Source organism: Esox lucius, chromosome 3, assembly GCF_011004845.1.
Source record: "Esox lucius isolate fEsoLuc1 chromosome 3, fEsoLuc1.pri, whole genome shotgun sequence".
NCBI classification, from domain to species: Eukaryota; Metazoa; Chordata; class Actinopteri; order Esociformes; family Esocidae; genus Esox; species Esox lucius.
The window spans coordinates 17057177-17070342 of NC_047571.1; the positions used below are offsets into that span (position 1 = coordinate 17057177).

Consider the following 13166-nt stretch of genomic DNA (forward strand, 5'->3'; position numbering starts at 1 on the left):
ATTTTTTTTTTTTCTTCTCCCTTTTATGAGTCAGAAACCAATTATAGGCCTAGTTTATTTGATCAGCTTGACCTACATTAGTCATCTCATCCATTTTTAGCATATTCGTATTATTGTTTTTGTTAGCATAGTTGATGTTATTTGTTAACAACGACGGGGTTGACGCACATCGCCTGGACAATATAATTTTTATTTTTATTCAAGACTGTCATATTGCAAATTTATAATTTAACATCAAATTATTGAAAATGGTCGCAAGTATGGTTTCTTTCATATGGCTTATGCGTTAGGCCAATTGAATAGCGTATAGTTCAAGAGCCTCACGACAGGTTCATTACCCAAGTCAGCATTATTGTCTCCGTGTCACCACCCTCTGTCACACAGGTCCACCATTCACGAGCAGGGTGGTTTGTATTCAAAAGCATGCTCTTTTCGATCCCATGCAATCATACATCTGGACCTCTACACATAATTATTAACTGGAAACGCCCAAGTTACCGAAGTGGTTTAACGAAAACGTTTCTGTAATTTTAACGAATTAATTTATAAAACTCTGTAATAACGTATTATTTTAGATTTTGGGAATGATGGAAAGGATTTTTAAAAATGCGTTGTTAAGCCTAGTGAAAAATATTTGGAGAAATATTATAACAAAACGTAATGATTTATTAAGTAACAATAATGAATCACACTCTTATTCGTTTAAGATTTTATTGGTAAAAGTAGTAGCCTTGTCAATCCTCTTTTCTATTAATTACTGTGCATCCATAAATGGTTATTGCTATAAATCTACCATTAGATTATGCAATAGTGCTAATTTCTATACTTAAGTACAATTAAAAAAGCTACATATTAAAATATGTAAATGGTTTTCCTTGTATACTTCTTTAAGTACATTCAGTGCCATTGATAACACTTAGAATAAAAAAAAGTTCCGCCTTACTTTGAAAAAGAATGAAAAGCAAACCTAAAGGAAGTCACCCATCCAATAAAGTACTTCTCATTAATGTATAATTGATAGACTACACCACCCTCTTGTGGTAACGTGCAGTAACAATATTCTGCCTGTCTTTATATTTTTATATATATCTTTCCATGTGAATCAATACAGTTCATTGCAAAGATACTTTCACTTAGTAATATTGTTCTGACTGCATTTATCTTTACTTTTAACTTGTGAATCAATACAAATAATTCAGTAAGTAAAGTTACTAAGTATATCAAATATCAACCTGAAATATATTGTGTCAAAAAATGACACAATACTCACACTTCAATCTCAAGAATCCTGGATCCAGATACTGTAGGTAGTGATGAGTTACATGATACAATTTGTTGGTTCTCTGCCTCAAGGCAACATTAAACATCAAAAATTTTACAAATATTGCTATTTTATTACATATTTCATGCAATTCTAATATTTGGGCATGATTCACATATTTGTTATTGTTATGGTTTTCCTACAATTCTACACATCACCATAAACTATTGCCTTGTATCCTAAGCAGTCTTTTATGATGCTTATGTATGTAGCTGACCCTGTTCACTAGAAACATAAAGTGTCAAATACCAAATTCCCAGTGGAGTGAGACATCGATTCACTGGGACATTACAGTATACAGTACATAGTGAATGAGCTGTAACTCAGTGGAGATGGTCTCTGAAATCAAGGAGAAGGTAGTTTTTAATGAAGGTGGGCAGATCTAGCTGTGGCACCACCTTGTGTACCCGTCCTTGCAGGTAGTTCCGTAGCTTCCAGCGAGCCAGGTGCTGAAGGGAACGAGGGGTCTTTTGCAGGGAGAAAAGCGACTCATAGAATCCCTTGTGTTCCTGGAGAGAGATGCACAAAGCACTCAGTTATACGGTAAGTGCAACAATCAAAACAGTATTAAATGAAATAGAATGAAATCTAATGGAACAACCAGGATTATAACTGACCATAAACATCTCTGGTGAGATAGCTTTCACCCAGTCATCTGTGATTTTTAGGCGGTCGTATGCATTCAGAAGAACCTCTATGGTCCGCGGGGAGACACTGCAGTACTGTAGAACCTTTAGGAAGACAATTCTTTAGGGACACATTCTTCAAACTAACTATGTATACTGTCGACACCTAATAATTTTGAGTAATAACGATACAGCCAAATTGTTTCTACACTAATTGTACATTTTTAAAACCTTATTAGCCTGAACTCAAATGAAATATTCAGACTTTTCTCTGCGAAATAATAAATGGAACTGCTTGCATTATACTAAATGGGAACTAATTCAAATGTTTCTGATCTTCTTGAGACAAGATGTCCTCACTTTGTTTTAGTTAGGAGGTTGTGATTTGTGACTCATCAATAGAATATAAGAAATAAAGTAATTAAACACTTTGTGAGAGGCACAGATTGGTCTGCCCTCTGGGGGTTTAACTGGAAATTATGCAGTTAGTGCTAATTAATCTCCTATTAACACTCTCTAATTAGGAGTTAAGAATTTTGTTCCGGAGCATCTGGTGGGTTCAGTGAATAGTAGGAAATATGATTTCAAATTGTTCAATTACTCTGGGTGTTTACTTTTGCTTGCCTCCTGTAGTGTCAGGTGGGCAAGGCATGCACTTTTTGATTAGAATCAAAAAGTTGCAAAGCCAAGCTTAATCAAGAACAAGCTAAAGTATTTGAAATAATTTCTAACAATATCTGAACCCACCCAGGTCTGGTTCAGTGAATACTAGTAGTTTGTTTCCCACAGTGAGCACATCATTTCATGTTGAGGAGAGAGAGAAAGAATTCAATGAACTGTTTTACTGTTCATACTTCATCTGTTCATTCTCAACTGCACATTATTTTGCAGTTATATTATTGGCTGTGTACGTCATGAAAAATGTAATGCTGATGATTTGATTTTAATTACACTTTTATGAAACATTAACCAATGTGCTTAACTGTAGGTGATTTCTGCACTACACTTTAATGTTTATGAACACTTGTGTGCCGGATTAAATTCACAGCAAATATTAGCCTGTGCAAGATCTGTTGAAGATGTATAGTGCCCTCCAGGTTTACTGGACCCCATGGTAAAGATGGCAAAAAATATTATTAGACAGCTTGAACTTACACTCAAAACATGAGAAATCTAACATTTAATTAAGGTAAAATTGCTTGGTACCCCTGAATGTTGTACATTCCTTTTGCCAAGATGACAGCACTGTGTATTCTACTGTACTGTTTGATGAGGTTGATTTTTGCTCTAAAATTGCTTTGTACTTGACAGCCTCCATGATGCTTTGTATCCTAACCAGATTTCCTAGGGCCTTTAGAAGCCAAAAAGCTCTACAATCACTATCCAGAGTGGGCATTAGTTTTCTTTCTGTGAGACCATGCCTCTTCTTCTGCTAAACCCACCTCTGGTCTTTGTTGCGAAAAAACCAATATTTCTGTCTGATCTGACCATAGTATCCGGTTCCATTGACATCAGGCAAACTACAGAAGCTGATGATTAACGTACACCCTGACCCGTCGAGGCATGGACTCTACTAGACCTCTGAAGGTGTGCTGTGGTATCTGGCTCCAAGACGTTAGCAGCAGATCCTTTAAGTCCTGTAAGTGGCAATGTGGGGCCTCCATAGATCGGACCTGTTTGTCCAGCAGAACCCACAGATGCTCGATTGGATTGAGACCTGGGGAATTTCAATACCTTGAACTTGTGTTCCTCAAACCATTCCTGAACCATTTTTGCTTTTTTGGCAGGGCGCATTATCCTGCTGAAAGAAGCCAGTGCCACCAGGGAATACCGTTGTCATGAAAGGGTGCACATGGTCTGCAACAATACTCAGGTAGGTGGTACGTGTCAAAATAACATTGCCCAAAGCATCCCACTGCCTCTGCCGGCTTGCCTTCTTCCCATAGTGCATCCTGGTGCTATTTGTTCTCCAGGTAAGGAGAACACCTTCCATTGCTCTGTGGTCCGGTTCTGATGCTCACATGTCCAGTGGGCAGGGGTCAGCATGGGCATCCTGACTGGTCTGCGGCTATGCATCCCCATACGCAACAAACGGTGATACACTGTGTTCTGACACCTTTCTATCAGTAACAGAATTCACTTTTTCATTAATTTGAGCTACAGTAGCTCGTCTTTTGGATCGGAACACACGGGCCAGCCTTCGCTCCACAAGTGCATCAATGAGCCTTTGCCGCCCATGATCCAGTCACCGGTTCACTGCTTTTTTTCCTTAGACCACTTTTGATAGGTACTGACCACTGCAGACTGGGAACACCCCACAAGGGCTGCAGTTTTGGAGATGCTCTGACCCAATCGTCTAGCCATCGCAATTTGGCCCATGTCAAAATCGCTCAGATCTTTAAGCTTGCCCAATTTTTCTGCTTCTAACAGATCAACTTTGAGAACAGAATGTTCACTTGCTGCCTAATATATCCCACCCACTGCCAGGTGCCATGATGATGAGATGATCAGTGTTATTCACTTGACTTGTCGGTGGTCATATGTAATGGCTGATCAGTGTATGTATAGATGAGAGTAGAGGCTTCCATCTTCAGAGGCATCCAAATAGCTTGTTTGGGCGATGGTAGCATCTTATTGTAGTTTTGAAGACTTGGTGACCCAAAAAATGTACTAAGTTCAGCAATTCCACCACTGTGATCCATGGAGGTATTTTTAGAGATAGCATTTTAGAGCATCTAATTTATGACCTATGAAATAGCTGTTTTTTAAATGCGTTCACTGACCTCAAAGACATGAGAGGGTTGTATAGTTATTTTGGGAAAGTTTTGAAGGGCTCATTTTGCTGTGTCTGGATGGGGCTTCACTGATTCACCGTGTCTAAAATCAAGCTAATCTAAAAAAAATTTTGATCAGGGGTCTAATAATTCTGGAGGGCATTGTATATGCATATTCAAACACATTTTATGTTATGTAAATTTGTTCACCTAATCCTACCGTCAAACACCTTTCCTTCAAGAACTGATGTGATTTTAGCAGCAAAGCAATAAAATATCATGGGTCAAGTTCCTTCTTTTGTACATTCAACATTAATGTAAAGGCAACATGTAAAGTGTTGGTCCAATATTTTAGCTCACATGAGACACATGAGACCAACAATTTATGTTGTACATGCTTGGAAATATCATTATTGCAACTAAACATTGACTTGAAATTGGACTCTCATTCTTTGCATTCCTTTCTATACATTTCATTCTTTCCAAAAGCCAAAATGGATACATTTACAAAAACTGGGCCCAGAGAATTTCTAAAATATGTTGGTGAGGATGCCTCATGGGCATTGGGAGAACTCCTTATCATTAACGTAATTCACTGAGGATGTAGCAGAGACTTCTTCTGGTTATTACCTTGGGGAGTGCTTCAGGCCACACCCGAAGAGAGCCGTGGTTAAGCAGAGATCGGACCACCTTCTCTGGCTTGTGATCTGGCTTGTAAGCCACCATCTTCAGAGGACCACAAGTGAAGAAAGTTGTTAAACCTTTGGTACAAAAAGCTCTATAGCATTATAAACAGATGGGTGACAAATTAAAGGAAAATCCAACATAAGGTGGCTAAGTAAGGTGTAAAGCAATCACGAGCTGCCAGAACAGCTTCAATACGCCTTGGCCTAGATTCTACGAGTCTCTGGAAAGCTACTGGAGGGATGGAACATAATTCTTCCAAAAGATATTCCCTCATTTGGTGTTTTGGTGATTTTGTTGGAGAACCCTGTCTAGCACAGCAGTTCTAAATCTCCCACAGGTGTTCTATTGGGTTGAGATCTGATGAATGCAAAGACCGTAGCATGTGATTCACACCATTTTCATTCTCATCAAATTATTCAGTGACCCCTTATTCCCTGTGTGTAGGGACATTGTCATCCTGGAAGAGACCCAATAACAAACCCCCTTTCAGTTAGATCCTTTCCTCTTGCAATCTTGATGCAAAATCTAGGTCAACTGGGCCTGCTCAGTATTTTTATACACGCCACAGAGAATGATAGGATGCTAATTTCTTAATTGTATCATGCAGGACACCTGTATGGAAGCATCTGCATTTGAAATGTCCCTCTGATTCATTCAGGGTTTTCCTTTAATTTGTCAGGCGTCTGTACCCCCCTGTATATACTGAATTTTATGTGTGGATTGATTGTGTTCTTCATGTCAAAGAAATGAAAGACAAGACCTTGAGGACGTTTTGCATGGGGGTGTCTCCACTGTAGCACATGGCGTTGACACAGGCCCCACGGGCCAGAAGAAGATCCACCATGTCTGGGTTGACGTTCTTGCAGGCCATGTGGAGCGGAGACTGGTTGTCCAGGTCCTCGGTGGTGACTTTGGCACCCGCTCGCAGCAGCATCTCGCACACCTGGAGGACAGAATGCACACAATGGCTTTCCTCACTAGTGAGCCAAACCAAGTCAAGCTCAAATCGAGCTGCACTGAATGACGTTTTGCTCACCCACCTTTGTGTACCGTTCCAAATCCTTTTTCTCCTGTGGCTGTGAACAAGCGGCATTGAGCGGCGTGACATTGTCGTAGTTCTGCTTGTCCAGAGCGGCGCCATAGCGCAGATACATCTCCACGTGATCCAGTAGCCCATTCTGTGCCGCCACGTGCAACGGTGTGTTGTCCTCGTCAAGGCTCCGCCCGTTGATTGCAGCACCAAATTGGAGCAGGTATTTTGCACACCTTTCAGTCCAATTAAAGAGTCAAAGCCCAAATTGAATGGCGAATGAATGTGTTTTGCTATAGATTAATTCTATTTCTACATGCTAGTCAGTTAGCAAACACGCTAATTCAGAGGGACAAAAAGTTTGTTAATTTACCTGAATACGGCTTGGTGGGACAACCATACAACTCAACTGCAGTACGTTCTTATTACTTAATGAAGTAGCAGTCAGTAAAGTCAGTGCTAGTAGGAAATTAAGTAATGGTGAGCATTAGGGTTGAAGAGGCCCGTATACTATTTAACCCTAACCCCTAACCTTTAACCATAGCCATAGCTTCATGTACACACCCAATTGTACCCTAATCATAACTCTGTGGGTCTACTGCCACGTCTCAGAGTAATAAGGTTTGATTGGTACAATACTCACTCCAGGGACTCAGGACGGGTGCACATGTGCAAGGGCATGAGCCCTTCTTCACTGACGGCATTGGAGTTGGCACCGTAGGACAGCAGCAGCTTTACACACTCGGGCTGGCAGCTCTGACATGCCTCATGGAGGGCGGTGATGCCCCCGGGGGCTAGGTCTACACTGGCCCCTCTCTGCAGCAGGTGGCTCAGGCAGTCAACATAGCCCCGGCCTGACGTGATGTGCAGTGGGGTGGTCAGCTCCTGCTCATAGGTCAGAGACCACAGTCCTGGAAGGGAAGAACAGGGTTAGTTAAAAAGATTCAATAAATAATATTGCAAAGGAAAAGAAAAACAAGCCTTTGTCATTGCACAAGTCTTTGTAGTCCCTCCCTATAGAATATTTTAAACCTGATAACTTTTTAATTTAAACAAAGCATTAAGTGATCTACTCAAGGTTCTGTAGTGTTGCCCGAAGTTCTTCCACTCCTCAATGTCGCTGGTGTCGTAGGTGGCATCGATAAGGTCTTCGCACTCTGGGTCAGCTAGAATGCCGATGAGGGTCAAATCATCCCCCACCTGGAGACAGTTCCAGAACTGAAGAACGCAACCTGTGGCCTGGGCCGTGGCAATCACTTCTTTCTGGTACTTCTTTGTCTTGTGCCATTTTTTTGAAATCTTTCGAGGCATTTTTCGCAAAACAGATTCCGTCTAGTGGTAAGAAGAGAGAAACAACTGATAGATCCGCTGGGGTTCTGTTAGTTATTTCTTTGTAGAAGTGTGTTGGTTTCTCTCTGCTAAGGTAAATGTTTTGCTCTTCTGAAGCTTGTTTATCCACAGGGAGCTATTTCAGGGAAACATGAGTACAGCTGTTATATGATATTTTGGAGAGACCAAAAAACCCTGCAGTCACTGGCTAGCCTGGCTGACATGACCCACGTGTTAGCCTGACCGACTGCTGGCTTGTCCTGCAGCACATTGACTTCTGTAACATGTAACCCTCTCCCTCCTGCTCGCTCACTTTATATTACCAAACCTTTTTAGTTACTTAAACCAGAATATGGAACGGCTTACAGAGAGAAACACGCTGTTGCACTGTGACCACCACTCTAGCCACACAAGAATGACATTTGACAGGTGTGTGGATGAGAAATCCATCTCATGACTAATTGGAATATAATGGAATATTGTGTAATCTATCTATGAATATATGTTTATAGTGCGATGATTGCATGAAGTGATCCAAATTTATGATAGTGGGCTCATAGCCTTTTAAAGTTTCTGTCAGTCAAATCTTCCCCAGTTGGTATTGGTGCAACATAATTTCAGTACCAGAAACTTTTGGACACACTGTTCTCACTGACAGCGTCAACAGCATAGCACCCCCACACCATCCCACCTCCTTCGCTATGTTTCACTGTGGGAACCACGCGTGTAGATCATCTGTTCACCCACTCATCATCTCACAAAGTTGGAACCAAAAATCTCAAAATCTCAAAAAGGACAGATGTCCAGTCAAATGATTCACAGTCTCCTATGAACAGTTTATGTTGAGATGTGTCTCTTACTTGAACTCTGTTAAGCATTTTTTTAGGGCTGCAATCTTTGGTCCAGTTAATTGCCGATTTCTGAGGTTGGTAACTCTATTCAACATATTCTCCGCAGCAGAGGGAACTCTGGGTCTTCATTTCCTATGGCGGTCCTCATCAGAGCCAGTTTCATCATAGCGGTTGATAATGTTTGCGACGGCACTTGAAGACATTTTCAAAATTCATTACATTTTCCAAATTTCGACTGGTTTTCAAGTCTTAAAGAATTGATGGACAGTTGTTTCTCTTTGCTTATTTGAAATGAATCCAGACAATACAGACATAATGCTGGTCTTCTGTATACCAACCCTACATTGTCACAACAACGGATTAATTACATTAGGAAGGAAAGACTCCAAAAACTAACTTTAACAAGACACCCCGGTTAATTAAAATGCATTTCAGGTGACTGCCTCATGAAGCTGATTGAGGGAATAGAATGAGTGTGCAAAGCTGAAATCAAGGCAAAGGGTGTCTGTAATATGAGATGTATTTTGATCTGATTCCATGTGTTATTTCATAGTGCTTTTCTGTTCCCCATGGCTCAGTATCTAGCCTGCTCAGTGCATTCTGACTATTATTCTACAATGTGGAAAATAGTAAAAATAAAGAAATACAGTTGTGCTCATAAGTTTGCATACCCTGGCAGAAATTGTGAAATGATGGTATTGATTTTGAAAATATGTATTTTCGTTTTAAGGATAATGATCATATGAAGCCTTTTCTCATCACATACAGTGGGGAGAACAAGTATTTGATACACTGCCGCTTTTGCAGGTTTTCCCACTTACAAAGCATGTAGAAGTCTAAAACAAAAATCCAGAAAATTACATTGTATGATTTTTAAGTAATTAATTTGCCTTTTATTGCATGACATAAGTATTTGATCAGAAAAGCAGAAATTAATATTTGGTACAGAAACCTTTGTTTGCAATTACAGAGATCATACGTTTCCTGTAGTTCTTGACCAGGTTTGCACACACTGCAGCAGGGATTTTGGCACACTCCTCCATACAGACCTTCTCCAGATCCTTCAGGTTTCGGGAGTGTTGCTGGGCAATACGGACTTTCAGCTCCCTCCAAAGATTTTCTATTGGGTTCAGGTCTGGAGACTGGCTAGGTCACTCCAGGACCTTGAGATGTTTCACTCCTTAGTTGCCCTGGCTGTGTGTTTCGGGTCGTTGTCATGCTGGAAGACCCAGCCACGACCCATCTTCAATGCTCTTACTGAGGGAAGGAGGTTGTTGGCCAAGATTTCACGATACATGGCCCCATCCATCCTCCCCTCAATATGGTACAGTCGTCCTGTCCCCTTTGCAGAAAAGCATCCCCAAAGAATTATGTTTCCACCTCCTTCTTCCTCCAAACCAAAAAGCTCTATTTTTGTCTCATCACACCATATGACCTTCTCCCATTCCTCCTCTGGATCATCCAGATGGTCATTGACGGGCCTGGACATGTGCTGGCTTGAGCAGGGGGACCTTGCGTGTGCTGCAAGATTTTCATCCATGACAGGGTAGTGTGTTACTAGTGGTTTTCTTTGAGACTGTGGTCCCAGCTCTCTTCAGGTCATTGACCAGGTCCTGCCGTGTAGTTCTGGGCTGATCCCTCACCTTCCTCATGATCATTGATGCCCCACGAGGTGAGATCTTGCATGGAGCCCCAGACCGAGGGAAATTAACCATCATCTTGAACTTCTTCCATTTTCTAATAATTGCGCCAACAGTTCTTGCCTTCGCACCAAGCTGCTTGCCTATTGTCCTGTAGCCCATCCCAGCCTTGTGCAGATCTACATAAGTTTTATCCCTAATGTCCTTACACAGCTCTCTGGTCTTGGCCTATGTGGAGAGGTTGGCGTCTGTTTGATTGAGTTTGTGGACAGGTGTTTTTTATACAGGTAACGAGTTCAAACAGGTGCAGTTAATACAGGTAATGAGTGGAGAACAGGAGGGCTAACAGGTCTGTGGGAGCCGGAATTCTTACTGGTTGGTAGGTGATCAAATACATATCAATCAAATGTATTTTCAATCAATCAAATGTATTTATAAAGCCCTTTTTACAACTGCAGTTGTCACAAAGTGCTTTACAGAGACACCCGGCCTTAAACCCCAAGGAGCAAACAACAGTAGTGTTGAATTTCAGTGGCTAGGAAAAACTCCCTAAGAAGGCCGAATTTTAGGAAGAAACCTAGAGAGGACCCATGCTCAGAGGGGTGACCAGTCCTCTTCTGGCTGTGCCGGGTGTGATATTAAGAGTCCAATTGGAATAATTAATACATTTCTCTGGGCTAAATCTGGAGTCTATTTGATTTTAGACTGGGTCAAAAGTATGACCAGGTGGACAAGGACAGGGACAGCAATGGGCCCCCCAAACCAGGTACTCCGCAGGTGTGGACCAGGACCTCATGTCCTCCTAAAGTTTAAAACTGGAGGAGACTGAGAAAAGTTAGAAAGTGCATTCCTCATATCCCCCAGCACAATAGTATAGCATGTCATGCAATAAAATCATACAATGTGATTTTCTGGATTTTTCTTTTTGATTCCGTCTCTCACAGTTGAAGTGTACCTATGATAAAAATTACAGACTTCTACATGCTTTGGAAGTAGGGAAAACCTGCAAAATGGGCTGTGTATCAAATACTTGTTCTCCCCACTGTAGTTGTTTGGCTCCTTTTAAATCATAATGATTAAAATCACCCAAATGGCCCTAATCAAAAGTTTACATACCCTTGAATGTTTGGCCTTGTTACACACACAAGGTGACAAACACAGGTAAAAATGGCAATTAAAGGTTAATTTCCCACTCCTGTGGCTTTTTGAATTGCAGTGTCTGTGTGTCTGTATATAATTAGTCTGTGTATAACTACTCAATGAATTTGTTAGTTTTCACGTTGATACACTTAGCAGGCAAGATACTGAGCCATGGGGAGCAGAAAAGCACTGTCAAAGACTTGCGTAACAAGGTAATGGAACTTTATTGCCATATTCTGTTTTATGATTGTGCGATTCTGTTACAACCTACAGTTGAATATGTATACCATAAGAAATAAAAGACGTTTTGCCTGCTCACTCATCTTTTCTTTACAAATGGTACATATATTATCAATTCTCCATGGATAAGCAAACATTTGAGCACAACTATACATTTGTATGAGTAGGTGTGTGCAAACTTTTGACTGGTACTGTAACTACTTAACCTTTTGAAAACATTCATTTCATTAAAAATGTATATACAAACAGCATTAGTCTTTGTATATAAGCTCTAGAATTTATTTCACCCAGAGAAAGGTTGTGTATTGCAATAGATACAAAGGAAAAAAACTAATTAACAATCCCTCTCTAGACCTTTTATACAAAGTAGCCCAATGCTGAGCTTATCATTGTGAAGCCAGTTTCATTACTGCTGATCATAGATGGCAATTTCTGCAAATTTCTCACACATCATTATTGTGAAATAAAATATTAGTTATACATCACTGCCCATATGTAACGTAGAGCTTTAATGTCAGCTTCACTGACAACTACAATTTGTTGAAGATGTTACCTTCCGCTCTGGCCACCCAACGCATGTCACCTCCCTGGGGCTTGATGATGACGTTTGATGTAATGCCCTTTGGGAAGAATCGCCGAACAGCATCCATGTCCCCGGTATAGAGAGCATTCTGGATGACCAGGTCATGGCACATAGCTGGGGGTCTAACGTAGATGGAAGACCTCACAGGACCAGGGCCTACCCTGTACCTGGCTTCCCTTTTCAGCATGTAGTCGCTGGACAGCTGCTTCTTGTTCTTGTGTCTCTCCAGCATGTCCTCGTCCAGCTGGAGGGAGCGCAAGGCTGCAGGGGTGAAGACAAAACTGCCTCTTCCTGACATGTTGAGGAATGTCTTCTCACCCAGAATAGGAGAACCAAAGTATGTGGATACTGTGTCTGGCAGCACTCAAAGATCTGGCTGTGTTTGTCTCTCGACCTGTCTCTGTCCACTCTTTAAAAAAAAATTGTCTCCTTGTTTCTGTTTTCTGCCTACCCTCTGCCTCCTAGCGATTCACTGGAGATGTTTTGATATATAATATGAGGGCTTGTGCTACATGAGCTGAAGACCTATTTTTACCACCACTCACATGACCACTCTGCCTCCCCTGGTGACCTATTGCATAGCTATTGACAACCCTGCTGCCCTTGTTATTCAGAGTCCAGACACACCGGAAATGTGCTGCAATGTATTTTGTTATTGGAAACATCCACTATTTCAGCCACAGTCTCATACGTTTTTAGAGGAAGTAAAATCCCCTCAATTGGCGTAACCTGGTGGTTTAATCAACCATATAAAAAATAACAGTTTATTTTTGTTTATTGTAGAGGGAATGCACTGACAAGTACATGGAGAACCTATTGTTATGCAACCCTTTGCAGTTATTAGTACTTATTGAGTTAAGGTGTTTCAGCCACACCCATTGCTCACACGTGCCTAAAATCTAGCACATAGCCATGAAAGCACAAGCCTCACATCACCATGCACAA

General features: G+C 41.1%; 1 protein-coding gene across 2 annotated transcripts; it reads right to left on the reverse strand.

Moving 5' to 3' along the window:
* Positions 1 to 702: 702 nt before the first annotated feature.
* Positions 703 to 12696, reverse strand: asb10 (ankyrin repeat and SOCS box containing 10). Of its 2 annotated transcripts, none has more exons than XM_010885925.3 (7): positions 12192 to 12696; positions 7082 to 7349; positions 6449 to 6674; positions 6169 to 6351; positions 5352 to 5447; positions 1939 to 2052; positions 703 to 1830 (listed from the first exon to the last, which is right to left on the reverse strand). In XM_010885925.3, the coding sequence occupies exons 1-7, from the start codon at positions 12517 to 12519 to the stop codon at positions 1645 to 1647; spliced, it is 1401 nt and encodes a 466-aa protein (XP_010884227.2). In that variant the 5' UTR covers positions 12520 to 12696; the 3' UTR covers positions 703 to 1644. The 2 variants fall into 2 exon arrangements, with proteins under 2 accessions (XP_010884227.2, XP_010884236.2); XM_010885934.3 differs by lacking the exon at positions 12192 to 12696 and adding an exon at positions 7512 to 9159.
* Positions 12697 to 13166: the final 470 nt, after the last annotated feature.